This window comes from Protopterus annectens, chromosome 11.part0 (genome assembly GCF_019279795.1).
Source record: "Protopterus annectens isolate FY-2018-M chromosome 11.part0, PAN1.0, whole genome shotgun sequence".
Taxonomy (NCBI): Eukaryota; Metazoa; Chordata; order Ceratodontiformes; family Protopteridae; genus Protopterus; species Protopterus annectens.
Window position 1 is genome coordinate 724,212,166 of NC_056745.1, and position 20,215 is coordinate 724,232,380.

Below are 20,215 nucleotides of genomic sequence, written 5' to 3' on the forward strand. Positions count from 1 at the left end.
AGCCAAGCTGGGGGTGGATGGAACTAAGAAAGGGATGCTGTAGCTAAAATGCCCTGCAGGACTGCCGAAGCAAAGCCTGCTCGGGATCTGGAGTATAAGGGCAGGTTGTAGTGCTTGGTAAATGTATGCACAGAGCTCCATGTAGCAGCCTCTAGAATGTCCTTTGTAGCCACTCCTCTTAGGAAAGCTGTGGATGTGGCTATAGCTCTGGTGGAATGTGGCCTAATATTGGCTGGCACACCTTTTCCATGGAAAGAATAGCAGAATCTGATGCAGTGTCCAATCCATTTTGAAATTGTTTGCTTGGAGATTGCTTTTCCTTCTACTCCAGCAGCATAGGCTACAAACAGTTGGTCAGACTTTCTGGTGGCCTTAGTTCTGTCCAAGTAGTAACGCAGTTGCCTGTGTATGTCCAAAGTATGCAGCAGTTTTTCCCCCCCTGTTTTGCGGATTGGGGAAGAAAGTAGGCAGGTGAATAGCTTGATTTAGAGATACCCTGGAAATTACTTTTGGCATGAATGTAGGATTGGTTCTTAGAGAAACTCTGTCCTGGTGAAAAATGAGGAAGGGAGGTACTGCCATGAGTGCCTGTATCTCCGAGACTCTTCTTGCAGATGTGACTGCCAATAGGAAAACAGTTTTCCATGATAGAAATTGCATCTCTGAAGTTGCTGCTGTCTCAAAAGGAGGAAGAGTTAATTTTTCCAAAACGAAATTGAGGTCCCATGCAGGTACTGGCTGCTTTCTGGGAGGTTTGATATTCTTTATCCCTCTTAGGAAATGTCTTAGCAAAGGATGTGAACACACTGGTGGATCACAATTGTATTTTGCTGAGATTGCTGAGGCGTGAATCTTTATAGAAGAATATGAGAGTCCAGTATGAAACATTTCTGTCAAGTATTCCAATATCTGAGGTATACTCAGTAATGTTGTATCCTGACCCCTGTTGGCATTCCAGATGCTGAATCTCTTCCACTTGGCTGAATAGGTTTTTCTGGTGGAAGGTCTGCGTGCTTCCAGTAAGATCTCTTGAACTTTTTTGGAAAGAGATAGCGGAAGGAGTCATGGTAACCTCCAGGCTGTCAGATGCAATGTTTTCAGGTTTTGATGGACAGTCCTGTAATTGTGTTGTGTTAGAAGCAGGGGCCATAGGGGCAGAGGCCATGGTTTGGTCCAAGTTATGCTCAACAGCAATGGGTACCAGTGTTGCCTTGGCCAGTCTGGAGTCATCAGAATGCCTGTTGGTTGTTCTGCTTTGATCTTCAGTATCACCTTGGTCAGCAGAGGTAGAGGAGGGAATGCATACATTTTTAGGGTATTCCAGCTGAAGGAGAGAGCATCTGTTTTCCAGGCTAGAGGATGTCGGGTCCTTGTGCAGAACTTTTCCAGGTGATGATTCATGTGAGAAGCAAAGAGATCTACGACCGGTCATCCCCATGTCTTTGTTATTTGTGAGAAAATGTGAGGATGCAGCATCCATTCGTGTGGATCCAAGAAATTTCTGCTCAGCTTGTCCGCCAGTACATTGTCCTTGCCTGGCACAAACTGGGATTGCAAATGTATCTTCAGACTCAGGGATTTTTCCCAGAGAATCATTGTTAGTCTGCAGAGGGGATAAGAATGAGTGCCTCCCTGCTTGTTTATATACCACATGACAGTGGTGTTGTCTGTCTATTAGCAAATGTCCTTGTTGTAGTGATTTTTCGAAAGTCTCGATTGCATGCATCACTGCCAATATCTCTGTTTGGTTTATGTGCAGATGTCTTTCCCTTGGTGTCCATAGACCTTGAATGCATCTGCCCTCCATGTGCGCCCCCCATCCATGATCTGAGGTGTCTGTTGTAATCATTTGACCTGCTTGAGGTTTGTTGAAGGACATGCCTTTGTTTAACTGACTTGCTTGAGCCCACCACAAAAATTCTTTTTGCAGACATGGAATGAGTGGGATTACGTCCTCTAGGCTTTGGCTGTGTTGGGACCATAAGCTTTCCAAGTACCATTGCAGCTTTCTCATATGAAGTCTTGCCAAAGGTATCAGAAGAATGCAAGATGCCATGAACCCCAGGGCCTGCAGGATTTTCCTTGCAGTCAGCTGGGAGAGCTTTGCTAGGCCTTTGAAGTACTCTGGTAACTGCTGTTTCTCCTCTGTGAGGTAGGCCATTTGAGTTTCTGTGTCCAGTTTGGCTCCTAAGAAAATAATCTGTTGGGATGGTAGTAGTCTTGACTTTTGAATGTTGACTGTGTATCCCAAGGCCTGCAGTAGTTGAATGACATAGTCCAAGTTTGCTATTAAGGTCTGTTTGTTGTCTGCTTGTATGAGGCAGTCATCCAGGTAGGGGTATATTTGAATCCCCTGGAGTCTGTAGTGTGCCACTACTGATGCCAGGCACTTCGTGAACACTCTGGGCGCAGTAGATAAGCCAAACGGCAATGCTGAGAATTGATAATGCTCTGTCCCTGCAAGAAATCTGAGGTATCTTCTGCAGCTTTGTCCGATTGGGACATGCAGGTATGCCTCCTTGAGGTCCAGAGTGACCAGCCAAGACCCCTTGCCCAGCATGGGAAGGAGTTGCTGCAACGTCAGCATTTTGAACTTTGGCACAATGAGAAAAGTATTTAGAATAGACATGTCCAGTATAGGCCTCCATTTGTTTTCTTTTCTTGGAACAAAGAACAGTCTTGAATAAAATCCCTGGCCTTGTTCCTGAGGAGGAACCCTTTCTATTGCTTTTATGCTTAACAGCTTTGAAACTTGAGTGAGTGCCTCTGCCCTTTGATGATGTGGCAGGTTTGGCATGCCTTGTCTTATTGGTAAAGTATGGAAGTGGAATCTGTAACCCTTGTCTATTAAATCCAGAATCCAGTTGTCCTTGGTTAAGATATGCCAGTTTTTTGAGAATAAGGATAATTTTCCGCCCAAAGGTGCTTCTCTTTGAGCCTTTGTAGGCGGTATGAAAGTCAAGTCATTGTGATTGTCCTTGTGGTGCAGCTGGGCTGCCTGCGCCACTTCTTTGATTTGGAGGTTGCCATTGGCGGCCCCTGTAGGATCCTCGGTATTGCCCTCTACCACGGGCACGCCTGTTTTTTCCCCTTTGAAACTTGTCATAGTCTGGGAAGGACCAATTCTTTGAAGGCCAGTTTCTGCTGAACCTGGGTGGTTGAACCTGGAGGAAATCCTTGACTGTCTGTACTGACTTAGCTTTTTCCTCAATGGATTTCAACACATCTTGTGCATTAGCACCAAAAAGCTTCTGTTTTTCCAGAGGTGCATCAAGTAACTTTACCTTAACATGGTCTGGCAATGGCTGATCTTTTAACCAAGCATGTCTACGTATCACAGCCCCAGTCATAGCTGCACTACATGAAGCCTCCAATGCATCATAACCACACTGAAGAAAATGATTGTTAACCTGCTGAGTGTTATGTATATGATCCTGCAATGCTTTTCTATCAATAGGCTCAGGAAAGGCTAGCTTCTTCTGTAAATCATCCAGTAAGAAATCCTGGTACTGAAACATATGAAAAAGGCAGTTAAGTGACCTCATGGCTAGGGTGGTAGAGGTATAAACTTTTTTACCCCATCTCTCCAGGGACCTAGCTTCCCTATCCGCTGGCAGTGGATTCTTGGTGGTGGAAGTAGCCACTCCCTTGGGGCCCTGTGAAATAGTTTCTAGATCCACAGAGTGGGCCTTAAAGAGATGTTTGAGAGTGTCAGGGACCCTATAATATTCTGTCTGGCTTGACAGGAGCAGGGGGGAGAGAATCAGGGTTAGCATTGGAGTCAGAGAAAACATCATCCAAAACATCCATAACTGGAGGAATAGCTAAAGGTCTGTGCTGGGGAAGCTTGAGGAAGGTACGTAGCCTTTTCCTGGAATCAGAGAATTCCTGACCCTGCCATTTAAAATGTTCCCTCATAGAGTGCAGGACTTCACCAAACGAGAAATCCTCTGGAGGGGAGGCAGAGGGAATTGATTCCTCAGCATCAGAGTCCTCATAGGCCTGGAAGGATTCTTCTTGGGTATCTGAATGCTCAGAATCCCCAGAGGCCTCATCTGAAGAGAGGTTGTCAGCCTGCTCAGTTCTGGGCCTTTTCTCTGCAGGTGGCTGAGAACCTCTGTCTGGGTGAGGCTGAGACCCCCTGATAAGAGAAATAAGATCTGCAGCAAGAGACATGATCTGTTTATCAGAAGAAGGGGCCTGAGCAGCAGGTTTAGGATGGGCCTTGGCCTGGCTGGCGGCCTTAGCACGTGCAAAGGCCTTGATGGACATGGATACAGGAGGCCTTGCAGCCCCACGTGCAGTAGTAACCTTGTCTACGCGAATGGTGTCGGGTAGATCCAGAACTTCTGTTTCCGGAGGAAAATCAACAACCGGCACCGGAGAGGTCTCCGAGACCGAAGGACGTGTTAACGCTGTGTCGTCGGCCTGGAGCGGTTGAATTACCGCTTCCGAAGGGACCGAAGCACTAGCGGAGGATTTAGGAGTTGCATCGGTGGTGGACGCGGGCCGAGGATGTCGGTCCCGGTCCTTTCGTTTTTTGGTAGATTGAGTTGTCGGTTGATCCGACTGCATAATATATGCGAAAGATTCACCGAAAAAGTCTGCGGCAAATTCTGCCCGGCGCCTGAGAGTGCGCTTATTAAAGCAAGCACAGGCCGAGACGTCGTGGTCTGGGCCCAGGCAAGGAAGGCAGTAAGAATGGAAGTCCTTATGAGGTATTTGTTTACCACAAGACAAACAATTAACTTTCTGAATTTGTTCTGACATCGGCTGAGGCAAAAAAAAATGTTCCCCAACGGGGTACTTAGCTTTTAGATGACTTCGGTACTGAAAACACAGGAGCTAACCGACCGGCACTTGCGAACTGCTTCTGCTTCGGGCACCGCGCGGCAAGAAAGACTGGAGAAGATGGCGTCGGCCGATGCCTTTATACTCCAGCCGCTCTGACGTCAGAAAGGAGGTGACACCAGCCGACGCCGGACCCAGACTTTGGAATCCGGCCGACCGAGGGCTGCCTGAGGCAGGACAACCCATATGTTATGACTGCAGTTGCATTCTTGAAGGACATCAGGTACTTGGTTATCTGGGTCTGGTAATTAACAGACTTGAATGCTAAAGCAGAGGTAAACCTTTTTCCCCCTACCTATCCATGGCCTTACAAGTCTTTCTCTGAAGGCATGGGCACTGGGAAGAAGTTTTGAAGGTTGATAAGAGGAGTTACTGCAGATGGGTCCTTCCACAGAGTTCTTAGGCAAGAACTTAAGTTTGTCAGGAACTTTGTAAAATCTGTCTGGCCTATTGGGGGCAAGAGATGAAGACTGGGAGGTATTCAAGAATGCCTCCATAACTGGGGGGGGGGGGGGACAAGTGAAGGGACAAGAGCACCCATTTCCAAGAGGTTGCAATACCTTTGCTGGAACTCTAACACTCAAAATGTTTTATCATGCTTAAAAACATCTCCCCAAATGAAGCTTCAACAGGGAAGTCAGACGAGATGGGGTATTCCTCAAAACAAATTTGGCCAGGAGAGTGGATTTTTGAGAAGAGTAAGCCAAATAATGGTTAGAGTCACACCCAATCCTCACAGGAAGATGAATCTGCATTAATTTGAGGCATAACAGGAGGAGGACAGGCAGAAAACAAAGATGTCTTCAGCATCATAATGACTAAGCAAGCCTTGAAAAGAGTCCATCCATTCCTTCTCCCTAGATGAGGAAGGAAGAGAGACATGACTAGTTTTTTTTTTTCAATTATTCTTTGGTGTGAAGTCTACATGAACCAAGTGGGATGGGTTCAGACCCCTGAAGTACCTCTAACTTAAAGAGGATTTCTTCTCTGATTAGAATCTGTGAGATGGCTTCCTGACCCTCAAATTATGATCCACGGTTTCTCCTTTTCTATAGGTGTAGTTTTCACAGTCATAAGCCCCTCCAATGCCATACAGAACTCCACAGAGGTTGTGGTAGAGTACACCAGAGATGCAAATGGACATACAGTGGGTTCTGGAATCTCAACACGTGTATGAATAAAAGTGGGTAGACTATTATCCGGCCTAGGCCTTTTGAGTTTTTTTTTTGAGAGATGGAGATTCACCTGCAGAAGCGGGATCTGCCATCTTGGAGTGGGACAAACACTTTAAATGTTGGGGCTACAGAATCTGCCTACTGCACTTTTCACTTATTTTCTTAGTTAATATCTAATACAGATATAGTGAAACAATTTAGGTAAGGTCAAGGAAGTTTCCCCAATGGTGCACTCGTCTTTTTTTAAGACACTATGGTACCAATGACCAAACAATAATCAGTTCCACAGATACAGGCCTACATTCAGGCTGGTGATGAAATAGTCTGAGGACCTACACTCAAGACGTCCACCTTTATATCCCTACACTTACAAGGTGAGGTCACACGGATGGATGACCCAGGAAAGGGTTAAGCTTTGGTACCCCAGCCGAACATCAGCAATGTGAACCCCATTTGTTTGGAATACTGCAACAGTGATCTCACTCAGCACATCAGCATAAGCTAACCATCGATCCAAGAAAAGAGGAGCACTTTCTTCAATGACAGTAAATCTCTGAAGGGCTTGGTGCCCAAACATGTCTTTTTAGTCAGCTGAGCTAGAGCTTACAGTTTGGACATGTGGAAGGTGCCCTGAAGTTTTGGAAGCTGGCTGGATGTTGCATCCTTGACAGGCTATAACCACATACAGCCAAGGCTTCTGCAGCAGTCATCAGTATTATGAACATCTATGTCATACTACTACAGTAGTTTAAAAACATTTCCAAAAGTCTTGGTGATCTTGCACACCAAACTTCTTAAACTCAGTCTGCAATGGCTTACAGTCTGCTTCAACCAACTCTTTTCCCCACAAATATACTAACGGATGTTTCCACAATAATGTACCAAATAATTCATGAGTCAATCTCTACAGCCATTCAATAATGCCTCTAGTCCCAAAAGTAAGTTTCATCTTGTAGAATTCTGACATCTACAGTTAATATGACTGACGTACATATTTTAAATGGAGTAATTCACTTAGGATTTATGCATTTAAAAACAATTTAGTTCTACCATTCTATATCACGTCCTAATAATTTTCTTAATGGCAAACAGATCCAGCATAACTGGGGAAAATGTGTGCATGTACTTGTGTGTGTACACGTGTACGTGTGTGTGTAGATATATATATATATATATATATATATATAGATGGGTCTATGTCAGAAGATCGTTCAAAAGACTGAAAATCAAAACGTCAAACTACAGTATCAGAAATATTTTTAATGCAAGGGGAAAGCCTCCCTGCAGGGCACCCCCTGCTAATTATATACACCAACTCTCAAGACCGCACAACACTGGACAAAGGGTAAATTCCATTTTTGAAATTTTGAGTATTAGACATTGATTTTCAGTCTTTTGAGCTTTCATTCTTCTGAAGGGGAGCCACACACACATTATATATATATATATATATATATATATATATATATATATATATATATATATATATACACACACACACATATATATACATGTATATATACTAGTAAAGCATCTTATAAATTTCATGTCAAACTGTTTAACTTCAAGGAAAAGGCACTGGGCCTACTTATCTTACGTTTTTCTCAGTGTCTTGTTTTGGGCAGTCAGATTTTAAACCATAACGCATGTAACTCAATTATGTAACTCAAGTTTTATTTTTTTTAAAAAGTTAATTCATGACTTGGGCAACATGTACATTAACAGAAAAGAAAAAAAACATTAACATTTTCCATATTCATGCATTACACATCATATATGTTTTCTTTTAAACAAATTCCTGTCTTAACTTAAATCTCACTTCTCTTCCCCCTGAACATTAATCTGCATGTATTGTTCCCATAAATTCCACTTATTTTTTTATATGTAATATGCAATCTGCTCCTTTTATTTTCTAATGATCCCACCTATAGTTCTCATCTCCTTTACAATACTGGGTACTTCAGTTACACTTGGTTTAGATTTTGATTTCCATTTCTAATTGTTTTTTGGCAGCTAAAAGAGGCCTTATATGTGAAGGCAATTCAAATCCTGAGTACTAACACATTAATAATTTCCTTAGTTACAGCCATTTCCTGGTCAAAAATCCTAAACCTTTTGGGCTTTGTCGCTGCCTTTGGATCCATACAGATGGCCTTTTATCGCATCTGTATGCCTTTTCAATCGTTCTTTAAAACCTCTTGAACCCCTTCTGATTCTTATAGTTATCATTCAATACTTTATATGCCCTTCTTATCACTCTTTTTAATAGCAGGTTCTGTTCTAGACTTCACTAAAAACTCTACCAGAGCTGGTCTTTCACTTTGCAGTCCCCTATCCTTTTTATTACACTTCCCCCTCTAGTTATTTGCTACCAATATCTTAGTTCCTTTTCTAATTTTCTTCAATACATTCCAGCCTTCTTTCAATATTCCTCTTTGCAGTCATCACTATTTGTAAAGCCTCCTTTCTTCAATTCCAGCGTTGACTTAATTCTTAGAATACTTTCTGCAACTTTATGAATATAATACACACTGTTGTCATCATTCTCCTTAAGGATCTATATCCATAATCTTCTTACAACCCCCTAAATATTGAAACCCCCCCCCCCGCTTTCTCATGCTTTTCCACTTTGCTTTATAGCCTTCTGCTTGCATTACACATAACTATAAATATCCTTTCAAATCAGGAAATCCTAAACCATCTTGTTCTATGAGGAAGTTCAACTTATTTCACTTGATTCGTACCCTCTTCCCCTCCAAGATAAATTTGTTCAAATCTCCATCATTCAAGATGTTACACTTTTGTTTAGATTAAGGTCATTCAGTCTTTTCATTAATTCACATCATGCCCTGTATTGAACTCATCCCACATTCTCATCAGTTATATAATCATCCCCCAAACCCCTCAATTATCTGTGCAATAACCTCTCAGCAACATTTCATTTTCAGAAAAATATGAAATATAATTAAAATATGTACATTTCAAAGATGAACACAGATTAGATTTTTTTCTTCTCAAGATGAGTTACAGGCTCACAGCTTGGAAATGCATTTGCTAAGTCTTGTTTTTATTTCAGTACATTTGCCAGCTTATTTTGTAAAAAAAAAAAAAAAAAAAAAAAAAAAAAAAAAAAAAAAAAAAAATTCTGATTTGCAGCAAAAACTCTTAGCATGGCAAACACCAGTTCTTTAACTGTACACATACCACAGTGCTACTGTTTAAAGCTTTATAAGGAGTAAGTGGAGCAATGTACATACAAATTGTGTGCAGTTTCTCTCCGTGTGCGCTACAACTTGATTTACTGCATTTTTCAATAGCAATCAGCATTTTCAGTTAAAAACATGTTGATACAAGACTGTAAAGGCAGTTTTTTATGATGTGCAGTTAAAAAAAACTTCCATCTTTTGATGCTGCACTTATTACAACCGCTATTTATTTGCGGGAGTGTACATGTTGCAAAACTGTAGAAAGAAAGCTTTCATTTTAATGCAGTTTCCAACCCTATTACCGTACACTGCAAGCTGGAGGTTCCAGGTCGACTGCATCAATTAATACAGGGAATTAAGACCATGAGCTGCTTTTGTCAGTCCAGAATTTGATACTCTCAGTCTATCTGCTTACTGTGTTTTCCTGAGCAAATCAGTTAACTGGTTAGTACTCTAGGACAACTGAGAAAATGGGCTTGGCTCCTTTACTGGTCTCCTGGATTGCATACCTACTACCTACCTATAAACCTAGCTTCAAAACAGTAACAGTGCTATTAAACCAAATTAAAAAGACATGCATATTTGAAGTTATAACCTGTGCACTAAAAGTCAAATGTTCAACAGCGAAAATACATGTAAGAGTGCACTGTTAAATTTACTCAGTAAATCTGGTGCATTAGAAAAGTGAGTTAAAACTTATGTATGCTTTCTTACCTGGAGTTGTCACTATTTAAACAAATTCCATTTCAATCTCCCACATCCCCTTGTAGATATCAAAATTCAATACTATCCTCCAAAGAAAAATATCACACACATTATAAGCCTATTAACTTACCTTAATGATATCATAATAGTTTGGAGCATACGACTCATCTACTGGATCCAGGAAAGGCCAGGAATCCTGGTGAGCTTTAACTAAATCTACAACTGAAAAATGTTTTAATGATTTAGAAATTAAGACACAAAATAAAAAGAAAAATAGCAAAGCCAAAATGTAATAAAACTGACGCACCTTTATACATTGATGTATAATAATCATCCAGTTCATACCTAAAAAAAAACAGTGAATACTTAGTTCTTATGTTATTAGCATTACTGATTGATGTTTTATATAGACTGCTTATATGCAACTGCTGGTTTTAGTGCTGCAACTGTGTACATCACTTTCAGATGTTTCATTAAATAACTGTTCAAAATTCTGCAGCAACTGGACTTCAAAGAAAATACTTACAGTATATGACTACTCACAGGCTCAAGTATGAAGCTTTTCGTAGTGGTTTTGTTCTGCTGCAGAACCAATTTTACCTACCCTCATTTCAAAAAAATGTATGTACATTTGTTAATTGGGAATATCAACCTGAGAAAAAACACTTGCAGTGGAGTCCCAAGGAGATCTCAAAAATGCAAAAAGACAATTTAGTAAGTGAAATGCCACTAAGATTTTAAGTTACAAATCAACGAACAATAGGTCTGAGCTCTCAAGTGAATACTGGTATCTGCATAAACTGCTTAAAATGACTTTCATATGTCAGCACAGCTTGTTACAGCTGCCTACACTAATGCAATGGAAACAGTCTTCAGTGTTCTTATTCAATGAATACTAAATTACTGTGTAAATTACAATAAAATTGCAATAAAATGTTGAAATGAAGTGCAATAAAGTAAAAATGTAGTCAGAATCATTTTTGTACATCTATATACATCTATATCATCTATACATTTACATCTATATATATATATATATATATATATATATATATATATATATATATATATATATATACACACACACACATCTATATGTAGCTATACACCTACATACATGCATACCCCCCCCCCACACACACACACACATATATATATATATATATATATATATATATATATATATAAAACACACACATATGTGCGTATCTTGAATGGGTGGCCCGGATTAAACTGCAACCTCATGCTGTTGGTGAGTCATCTGGGAAAGGGAAGGGAGTGCCTGCAAATTCTTCCACACCAAGAAGGAAGGTTTGAGGAACAATCCACAAAAACAGCATTTTTTGCTGTCCCCACTGTCTGTTGATCTTCCATCACCTCTTGGTAAACAGGCCCATTCATTCCCTGTCATTAGCACAAGGGTCAGCCAGAAGATGACATCATTCATACAGCCACTACGGGTGATTCAAGAATTTGGAGTTCTCATACCCTTATCCCCCTGCATACAATCAGTGAACTGCTGAGAAGGGACATGCAATGAGGCTGACGGCAGAGATGTCACCATTTCCACCAGGGGGATTCCCTGTAAGCAGCCCTGACACTTTCCTCAAAGCAACAGCAGCAGATTTGCGGATTTTCAGTGTGAGGGTGTTGTGTGCTCGCTCACCAGAGTGCACACTCCCAACTGAGTGTGCTTGCCAGAGCGCATGCGCCCAACTGAATGCGCTCATCTGAGTGTCCCCATGCAGGAAACTGAGTGCACAACAGTGAGTCTCTGCATGTGTGAGGGAGAGAATGCATGACAGCATGAGTAGGAGACAGAGCGAGTGTGTATTAGAGTGAGTGAAAGTGAGTGTGACTGTCAGTGTGTGCCTGTCAGAATGCATAACAATCTGTGGGACAGAGTTTGTGTGAGTGAACGTGTGCACACTCGCTCAACGGCGTGTGTCAGAGTGGGGGAGTGAGCGTGAAAGAGAGTGCACAAGAGTACAACAGTGAGTGAGTGTGCACAAGACAGAATGTACGAGTGTGTGTGAGAGAGTCTGACTGCGAGTGTGAGAGTGAGTGCATGTGTGCGAGTGAGTGTGAGTGTGTGTGTGCGCGTGTGTTTGAGAGAGTGGGGGATAGAGGGTGAGAGAGAGTGCAAGACAGCGAGAGCGTGAGAAAGAGTGCGTGTGTGACAGAAAGAAAGAGCAAGAAAATATGTGAGTAACAGAGCACAAGAGTGAGTGTGTGGGAGAGAGTGTGTGTGTGAGAGTGGGAGAAAGTGAGTGTGTGAGTGACAGTGGGAGAGAGGGAGTGTGTGAATGTGACAGTGGGAGAGAAGGAGTGTGTGTGGGAGTGAGTGGAGGAGAGACAGATTGAGTGGGAGAAGGAGAGAGAGCTAGAGTTTGAAAGCAACGGATTGAGTTCGAGAGAGAGTGCGTGACAGTGTGCTGTGCGAGAATGAGAGAGTGACAGCAAGAATGAGACAGCAAGAGAGTGTAAGAGTTTGAGAGCGTGTGACAGTTTGAGAGTGCTAAGTGTGCATGAGAGAGCAAGCACATGAGAGCAAGTGTGACACGGCAAGTGTGTGTGTGTGAGATGGCAAGAGTGTGTGTGAGAAAATGTGAGAGTGCGTGCCAGTGTGTGTGCGCACATTGGGAGCATAAGCAAGAGAATGAGAGCTAAAGTGCATGCCAGTGACAGTGCACAGGCAGGACAGCAAGCGTCAGTGTGTGAAAGAGAGGGTATGTTTGAGAGTCAGTGAGTGTGTGTGCCAGAGAGTGTCAGTGTGTGCCACAGAGTCAATGTGTATATCAGAGAGAGAGAGGGTGTGGCAGACCGAGACAGAGTCTGCGTGTGTGAAGGGAGAGTGTGTGCATGGAGGGAGAGACGGTGAGTGAGTGAGTGGAGGGGAGAGAGTGCATGTGGAGGGGAGAGAGTGCAAGTGTGTGTGTATGTAAGAGAGTATCAGAATGTGAGCAAGTGGGAGACGGCATGTGGGAGAGAGTGAGTGGTTGCATGTTTGAGAGTATGCATGTGACAGAGTGCGAGAAGTTGAGTGTGAAAGTGTGTCAGAGTGCGTCTGTGAAAGAGTGCATATCAGTGTGTTTGTGAAGTCGAGTGTGAGGGAGACGGTGCAAGCCAGTGTGTGTGAGCATCAGTGTGAGACTCCATGTGTGAGTGGGTGCATGGGCAGGCACCTGACTGCGCACCTGGGTGCATATGTGCGTGCCTTACTGCGAGCATGAATGCATGTACGCGTGCCTGACTGCGAGCATGGGTACATGTGCGTGCACTTGACTGCGAGTATGGGTGCATGTGCATGAGCGGGCCTGGGAGTATGCACGTGTTTCTGTGTGCACGTGTGTGTGTATGTGTGCGTGAGAGAGAGACAGCAACAATGCAACAGAGTGCAAGAATCCAAGTGCGAGAAACAGAGTGCAAGAATGCAAGTGTGAAAAACCAGTGTGTGAAAGAATACGTGGGGGAGAGACTGCACATACAGGAGAGTGCGCATGTGTGAGAGAGCAAGCGTGTGCATCTGTGAAACAGTGTATGCATGTGTGAGTGAGTGTGAAGGTCTGTATGTGAGCGTGTGAGGGTGCGTGAGAATCACGTGCAAGTGTGTGACAACATGGGTGATTGTATGCATGTGTGTGTGTCTGTCTGTAAAACTGTGTCAGGGGATGAGAGTGACAGACTGCATGAGTGTGAGAGTGCATGAGAGTCGAGACAGCTAGAGTGTGTGTGAGTGTGACGGCAAGAATGAGAGACAGCAAGAATATGTGCAAATGTCTGACAGCAAGAATGAGTGTGTGCATGAGAGCACGTGCGTCGGCAAGTGTGAGTGCGCACGAGAGCACGTGCAGTGACAACAGTGCATACACAACAGCACGTGCGGTGGCAAGAGTGAGTATGTGCACGAGAGCACTGCGGCAAGAGTGCAATCACGAGAGCACATGCAGCAGCAAGAGTGCATGCACGAGAGCACATGCAGCAGCAAGAGTGCATGCACGAGAACACGTCTGGCGGCAAGAGTGCATACCCGAGAGCACGTGCAGCGGCAAGAGTGCATACCCGAGAGCACGTGCAGCGGCAAGAGTGCATGTGCACGAGAGCACTGCAGTGGCAAGAGTGTGTGCACATAAGAGCACGTGTGCGTGCACACGAGAGCACATGTGGCGGCAAGAGTGCGTGTGCACGAGAGCACATGTGGCGGCAAGAGTGCGTGCGCACGACAGCATGTGGCAGGAAGAGTGTGAGTGCATGCGAGGGCATGAGTGTGCACGAGAGCGTGAGAGTACGAGTGTGCACGCGTGCAAGTGCTTGTGAGAGCGTGTGCACGAGTGCATTCGGGAGCACAAGAGAGCGAGACAGAACATGTGTGCATGCGAGAGAGAGGACTAGGGATCTAAACCTCTTCTGCACCATCAATAGAATGATTTGGAGGGACAGGTACATTTCACAGAGTTTACTGCTGCCATGGAACAGACATCCCATCCACATAAATTGAAGTTCATCCCTGTTCATTTTCAACAGCAACTTGGATCTATGGATGGGAAACAAATTTACCCCAGGAAAGCCCCCTGTACTACTACTGGACTAATGCAACTCCACTTTATCCCATACATGGGGTCCCCCATTACCTATGGTATGATTCCAATTAATCTCATTAGAGATAATATACAATTATTGATCATGGGATGGGTAAGACCAGTCTATACCCAAATGGGACAGGTTATTTTGAGCACAGAAAGGGAAAGTGACTAGATTTAAAATGGCCTGCATGGGCAGCTAGCCTCATAGTTATCTATGAACCTATGGAGACCTGATATGAAGGATGCCTTTTTCAGAACCATTTGAATTCAAAACTGGAATCCAACAGTTGACTCAGAAGCACACAGGCAGAAATGGCTGACAAATGAACTTTAACAGAAGAATATGCCAAACCAGCATTGACCACACAAAGGACCATAGGGACCACTACACAAAAAGGTTCCAGTCATGCTTTACACACTAAATAGACAATCTCTTCCATTTAGCCACACACAATTTTCTAGTAATGGGTTTTCTGACTTCCTGCAAAACCTGAAACATGTTCTTAGAAAAGTGAGGGTTTCGATTTCTTTCAGACCAATCACCCAGAACTTCAGCTGAAATGTGAACAAGTGAGGGTGAATGAGAGATCTCTTGCTTTGTGTTAGAGGATCTGTCCTGTGAGGTAACTTGGAAAGACAGCTCTAGCCAGATGAAAGGAGGAGGAAGCAGTATTGTCTGGGCCAACAGGGAGTTCACCAGCAAGATTTGGTTGTGCCCCACAATCTTGTGCAAGACCCTGGGAAGTAGAGAAAGCAGAGGCTAAACATACAGAAACATCCCCTTCTAAGAAAAAAAAATAGTGCTCACTCTCCAAGCCAAAGAACGTGTCACTCTGGAAGAGAACTAGGGAAGTTGTCTGCACAGAAGGGAAGCAAATATATCTACTCGAGTACCACCCCACCAATGTACACTGTTCATAAATACCTCCCTGTGAAGCATCCAATCATGAAGATTTGTCCTGGACTTACTCAAAATTCATCAGCAGATTTTGCTCTGAATGGATGACAGCAGTTTTCAAAATCTCAAGCCTGAAGAGCCAGCCTGCAAAGGTGGTACAATTTTGTGCCCCCTTGCTTGTTGATGTACCACATGATTGTGGTACTGTGAGAAAACCTTTACAGGACCAGCAAATAAAAGTGCAAATGGCCTGAAGAGCTAGGATTAGAGCCCTCCTCTGATGTTGATATGGCCCAACATCTGTTGATGGGACCAAAGACCCTGGACTTTCAGGTTGTTGGAGGAAGCTGCTCAACTTCAACTGGAAGCATCCATGTACATCTCCTGAGAAGGTAGACTTGGATTTAGGGAAATCTACTGAATCCACCACCAGAGTTCAAGCTAGAGACAAGATAAGAGAAAGACCAGATACTCCAAAGGAAGGCAGTGCTGAGGCTAAACAGTCTTGAGATACCACTGAAATTTCATTATGTGGAGTTTAGCAAAAGGAACCATGGGAATGGGTGATGCCACGTACCCCAGGGCTCAGTGAGATTATCTTGCAGAATAACTGGAAGGAGGAGGAGACTGGAAATAAACAGTCACAGGATTTGGGGAGGCAGGAGGCAAGCCAACACTGGGATGGTCTGAATCCTGAAACCCAAAAACAGTTGGTCATGAGAGAGACTCAAGATACCTTTTGAGACCGACCCACCACTGTGCAAAACACACATAACGAAGTGTAGATTTTAAACCAGAAGCTGATGAGAGGGAGTCTGAATTACAAGGTCACCCAAACAAGAGAATATCTAAACTCCCTGAAGTCTGCATTAGGCTATCACAGAGGCTATACATTTGGTAAATAGCACTGGATCTGTAGAAACACTAAAAGGCAGAGAGCTAATAATGAGAGGAAGAAACACAAACATAAAAGCTTCCTGAAGATGGGATGAATAGAACATGGAGGTAAGCATCCTTCAAATCTAGAGAGACCAAAAAAGCTTGGGGAAGCAAGAGAGTGAAAAGTGTCTGAAAAGACAATACCCTGAAGAAAGAAACCTTGAGAAAGGATAGGTCTAGGATGGGTCCCCACGAACCCTCCGTCCTGGGAATCAGAAACATTCTAGAATAAATACTTGTTCCCTGCTGAGATGAGGGAACAGGATGGATGGTTCCCCATTCCACTTGATTCTGCAGAACTAAAGGAAAATGATGAAGCTGAGGGAGGCCAGAAAATGTAGGAAGGGGATTCTAAGAAATAAAATAATCATGCTGGATGATTGACAGAACCCAGGAGTCTGCAGTAATCGGCTGCCAAAGGGTTAGATTGTGGGACAGAGGAATCTGGCTAAGGGGAAGCTGGATGTTAGTCAGAGGCAGATTTGTCGCTAAAAGAAGACTTTTGGCCTATAGAACTTAGTGGATTTGTCTTAGAAAATCCGCTTAGAAATCCTCAACTCTTGGCAGGTTGTCTAGCATGAATATGGACAAAGGAAAATTTTGACAGACATGTTTTGTATAACCTTGTCTTTAACCTGCAAAGTTTTAAACAATTCTACAGCAGCAGTGCCAAAAAGGATTTTGGTTGTCTAAAGGAGCATCTTCAAACTTGGCCTTAATGTCCTCAGGTAAGGCCTGTAGGCACAACTAGGAACATCTCATGACAGAACCAGATGCGCCTGCCCTAGAAAAAGCATCAGTTACACGACAGCTGCATTTAGTGGAATGACTAGCTACACGAGGCAGAACCTCCCCCAGATGTTAAATGAGATTTTAACTTCTCCCTTGGATAGAGATCATGTTTGGCTCCTCTGTTGCAGAGGTGATCAAAAATGGAAGTTGCCCTGAAGTTATGGAAACTGCCCGGCTGTTAAATTGTTGGCAGGATATAACCCATATAGCCAAAGCTACTGCAGCAGTGATCAATTTGATAAACATCTGAGACAGTCGCAATTGTTGCAACTACAGAAAGTTAAACTTCCAGACATAAGCCTACTGTGTTTCATGGGTGTTTGGTGATGAAACAAAATGTGTAAACCGTAACGGATGACTAAGTATGACGCTTGAAAAATCACACATGCAGCACAAAACTGAAGCAAAATGGTAAACAAAAATGAGGGCTATGGTTAGGAGATGTTTATGTTGAAAAATCAACATTTCTAAATGATCCTGCTGTATTGATTATAGACAATACAAAAAGGTGGTATAAAAGGATGGCAAAAATGCATTAACTCATTACCGCCGAGTGCGCCTCCAGGGGTTTCTGCACTTACCTCCTACTGCACCTCTAGGCATCAAATATTGCTTGTTCATAGTTGCATTAATAATTCCAAAATTATGTTGCATACAAGATATCAGAATATTTTGATATTTGACTGCTGTAGATGAGTATTGTTAAAACTGTAAGGTGATAACATTTTTTTAAAGGCTCAAGCCACGCTCACTGGGAGTTAAAGATACACACTCAAAAGAGCTGTACTGGAGGGAAGGAGTTAATTTATATAAACATAGGCTTTGACAGAGTAAAAACAGGTGAACTGGCTCACTTGATATGTCTATTCTATTTCCAGAACGTCTGTGATAAGTCACTAGTGGTTTCCCTCAGGGGCTCTATGCAGAGTCCTCCTCTCTTTGGCATCTACTTCTCAGTTGAGGAAAGAGATGTGCAAAGGTTTGTGGCAGACAGCAAACTGTGCACCATAGCTAATTCTCCCACAGACTCATTCTCCCCAGAAGCTCTACACAGATTCAAGCACATCATGATCTGACCATGGCCTTGGACAATGGAAAAAATGTCAAACTTTATGCTCAATACTCAGCCCTCCATTTCTGAAGAATAAATGCTACATTTTACTACACTCAACTACTACTGGGATGTCATCCTTCAATGGCTGATGACTACCTGTCTTAACCCAGGGAAGACCGAAGTAATCATAGTAAATTCTACAATTTACCCATCCATCCTGAGGTCCTTTTTTCTTCTTGTATGGAAAAAAATGTAATGTGTACCACACATGATCTGGCCTTTATTCTTAAGTCAACACTTAAGGTCCCTCTGTCAGCCGCTGACCTTGGTTTCATCTTAATGTTGCCCAGAAAAAGTATCTGATACATTATCTTCCAGACTTAATAAATAAAATAACCATCTTGTTACAGAAAAAGTACAGTTTTGTACCTACCATAAATGTAGATGTTCGAAGATCCACATTGCTGCAGTCCTTACATATGGGTAGTCCGCGGTCCTCGGTCGGCCCGAATACCAAAGTATTAGGCTGACGTCGGTCATGGGCGCTCAGATCTGACATCAGAGCGTCAGGGTATAAAAGCGCATGACCGACGTCATATCCTCAGTCTTTTCTTGCCCCAGATGTCAGAAGGCCCTAAAAGAAAGGCCACAGCCCAAAAACAGGATACCTCCCAAAAACCTGCCCAACAACAACCATCACCCAAACCATATAACCATGCCAAACTACAGAGGGAAGGAGGGAGGGTATTGGACTGCAGCAATGTGGATCTTCGAACATCTACATTTATGGTAGGTACAAAACTGTACTATGTTCTTCATCTCACATTGCTGCAGTCCTTACATATGGGTAGAATCCCAAAGCAGAGGTAAAGGGAGGATGGCAAAATCATAAAGCATTAGGGGCTGCTAAAATGCCCTGTAATATTGCAGTGGCAAATCCAGCCCTAGACTTAGAATAAAGAGGAAGGTGGTAATGCTTGGAAAAAGTATGTACTGAACTCCAAGTGGCTGCTTCCAAAATATCTTTTGTAGCTACCCCCCTTAGAAAGGCAGTAGAAGTGGCAGTAGCTCTAGTGGAATGAGGTCTGATTCCAGCCGGAATCTCCTTACCATGATGAGAATAACAGAAAGAAATACAAAACCCAATCCATTTAGAAATAGTTTGTTTTGAAACAGGTTTTCCCTGAGAACCCAAAGCAAAAGAAACAAACAACTGCTGAGACTGCCTGAACCACCTGGTTCTGCTCAAATAATAACGTAACTGCCTGTGAATATCCAAAGTATGCAAAATCTTCTCCCCTTTATTTTGGGGGTTTGCATAAAAAGTAGGCAAATGAATAGTTTGGTTCAAGGCCACACTAGAAACCACTTTAGGCATAAAGGAAGGATTAGTACGCAAAGATACCCTATCCTTATGAAAAATCAGGAAAGGTTCCACTGCCATAAGGGCCTGTAATTCAGAAACCCTTCTTGCAGAGGTAATGGCCAACAAAAAAGCAGTCTTCCATGATAAATACTTTAACTCGGCAGTAGCTGCAGGCTCAAAAGGTTGTAGAGTAAGCTTTTCCAACACAAAATTGAGATCCCAAGCAGGAGTAGGAGCTCTACGTGGGGGTCTTATGTTCTTTGCCCCTCTAAGAAATTGCTTAGACAAGGGATGGGAAAATAAAGGAGGGTCACAGTCATAGTGAGCAGAAATGGCTGCAGCATGAACCTTTATCGAGGAGAAAGACAAACCCTTGTCCAATAACTCAGTAAGATATTGAAGAGAAACACTTAAATCAGGCTTGGAAACATCAAAGTCCTTCGCTTTGCTCCAAAGAAAAAATCTCCTCCATTTATCAGCGTAAACTTTCCTTGTACTAGGCCTTCTGGCCTCCAAAATAACATTCAAAACTTGTTGTGGAAGCTGAGACCCTCCAGGGTCTAAAACAGAATATGCCAGGCTGTGAGATGCAGAGACTGAATCTTGACATTGAGGAAGTGATTGCCCTCCTGAGACAAAAGATGCG

The 20,215-nt window shown here is 43.0% G+C and overlaps 1 protein-coding gene across 1 annotated transcript in view; it reads right to left on the reverse strand.

Annotated features, from left to right (window-relative positions):
- The window catches only part of LOC122814988 (cat eye syndrome critical region protein 2 homolog), a 2,862,500-nt gene that overhangs the window by 1,319,646 nt on the left and 1,522,639 nt on the right, over positions 1 to 20,215 (reverse strand). Inside the window, exons 15-16 of the mRNA XM_044087243.1 lie at positions 10,245 to 10,282; positions 10,068 to 10,159 (exon numbers count right to left, since the gene is read on the reverse strand). Coding sequence (XP_043943178.1) covers positions 10,068 to 10,159; positions 10,245 to 10,282 — 130 coding nt within the window. The remainder of the gene's footprint in view (positions 1 to 10,067; positions 10,160 to 10,244; positions 10,283 to 20,215) is intronic.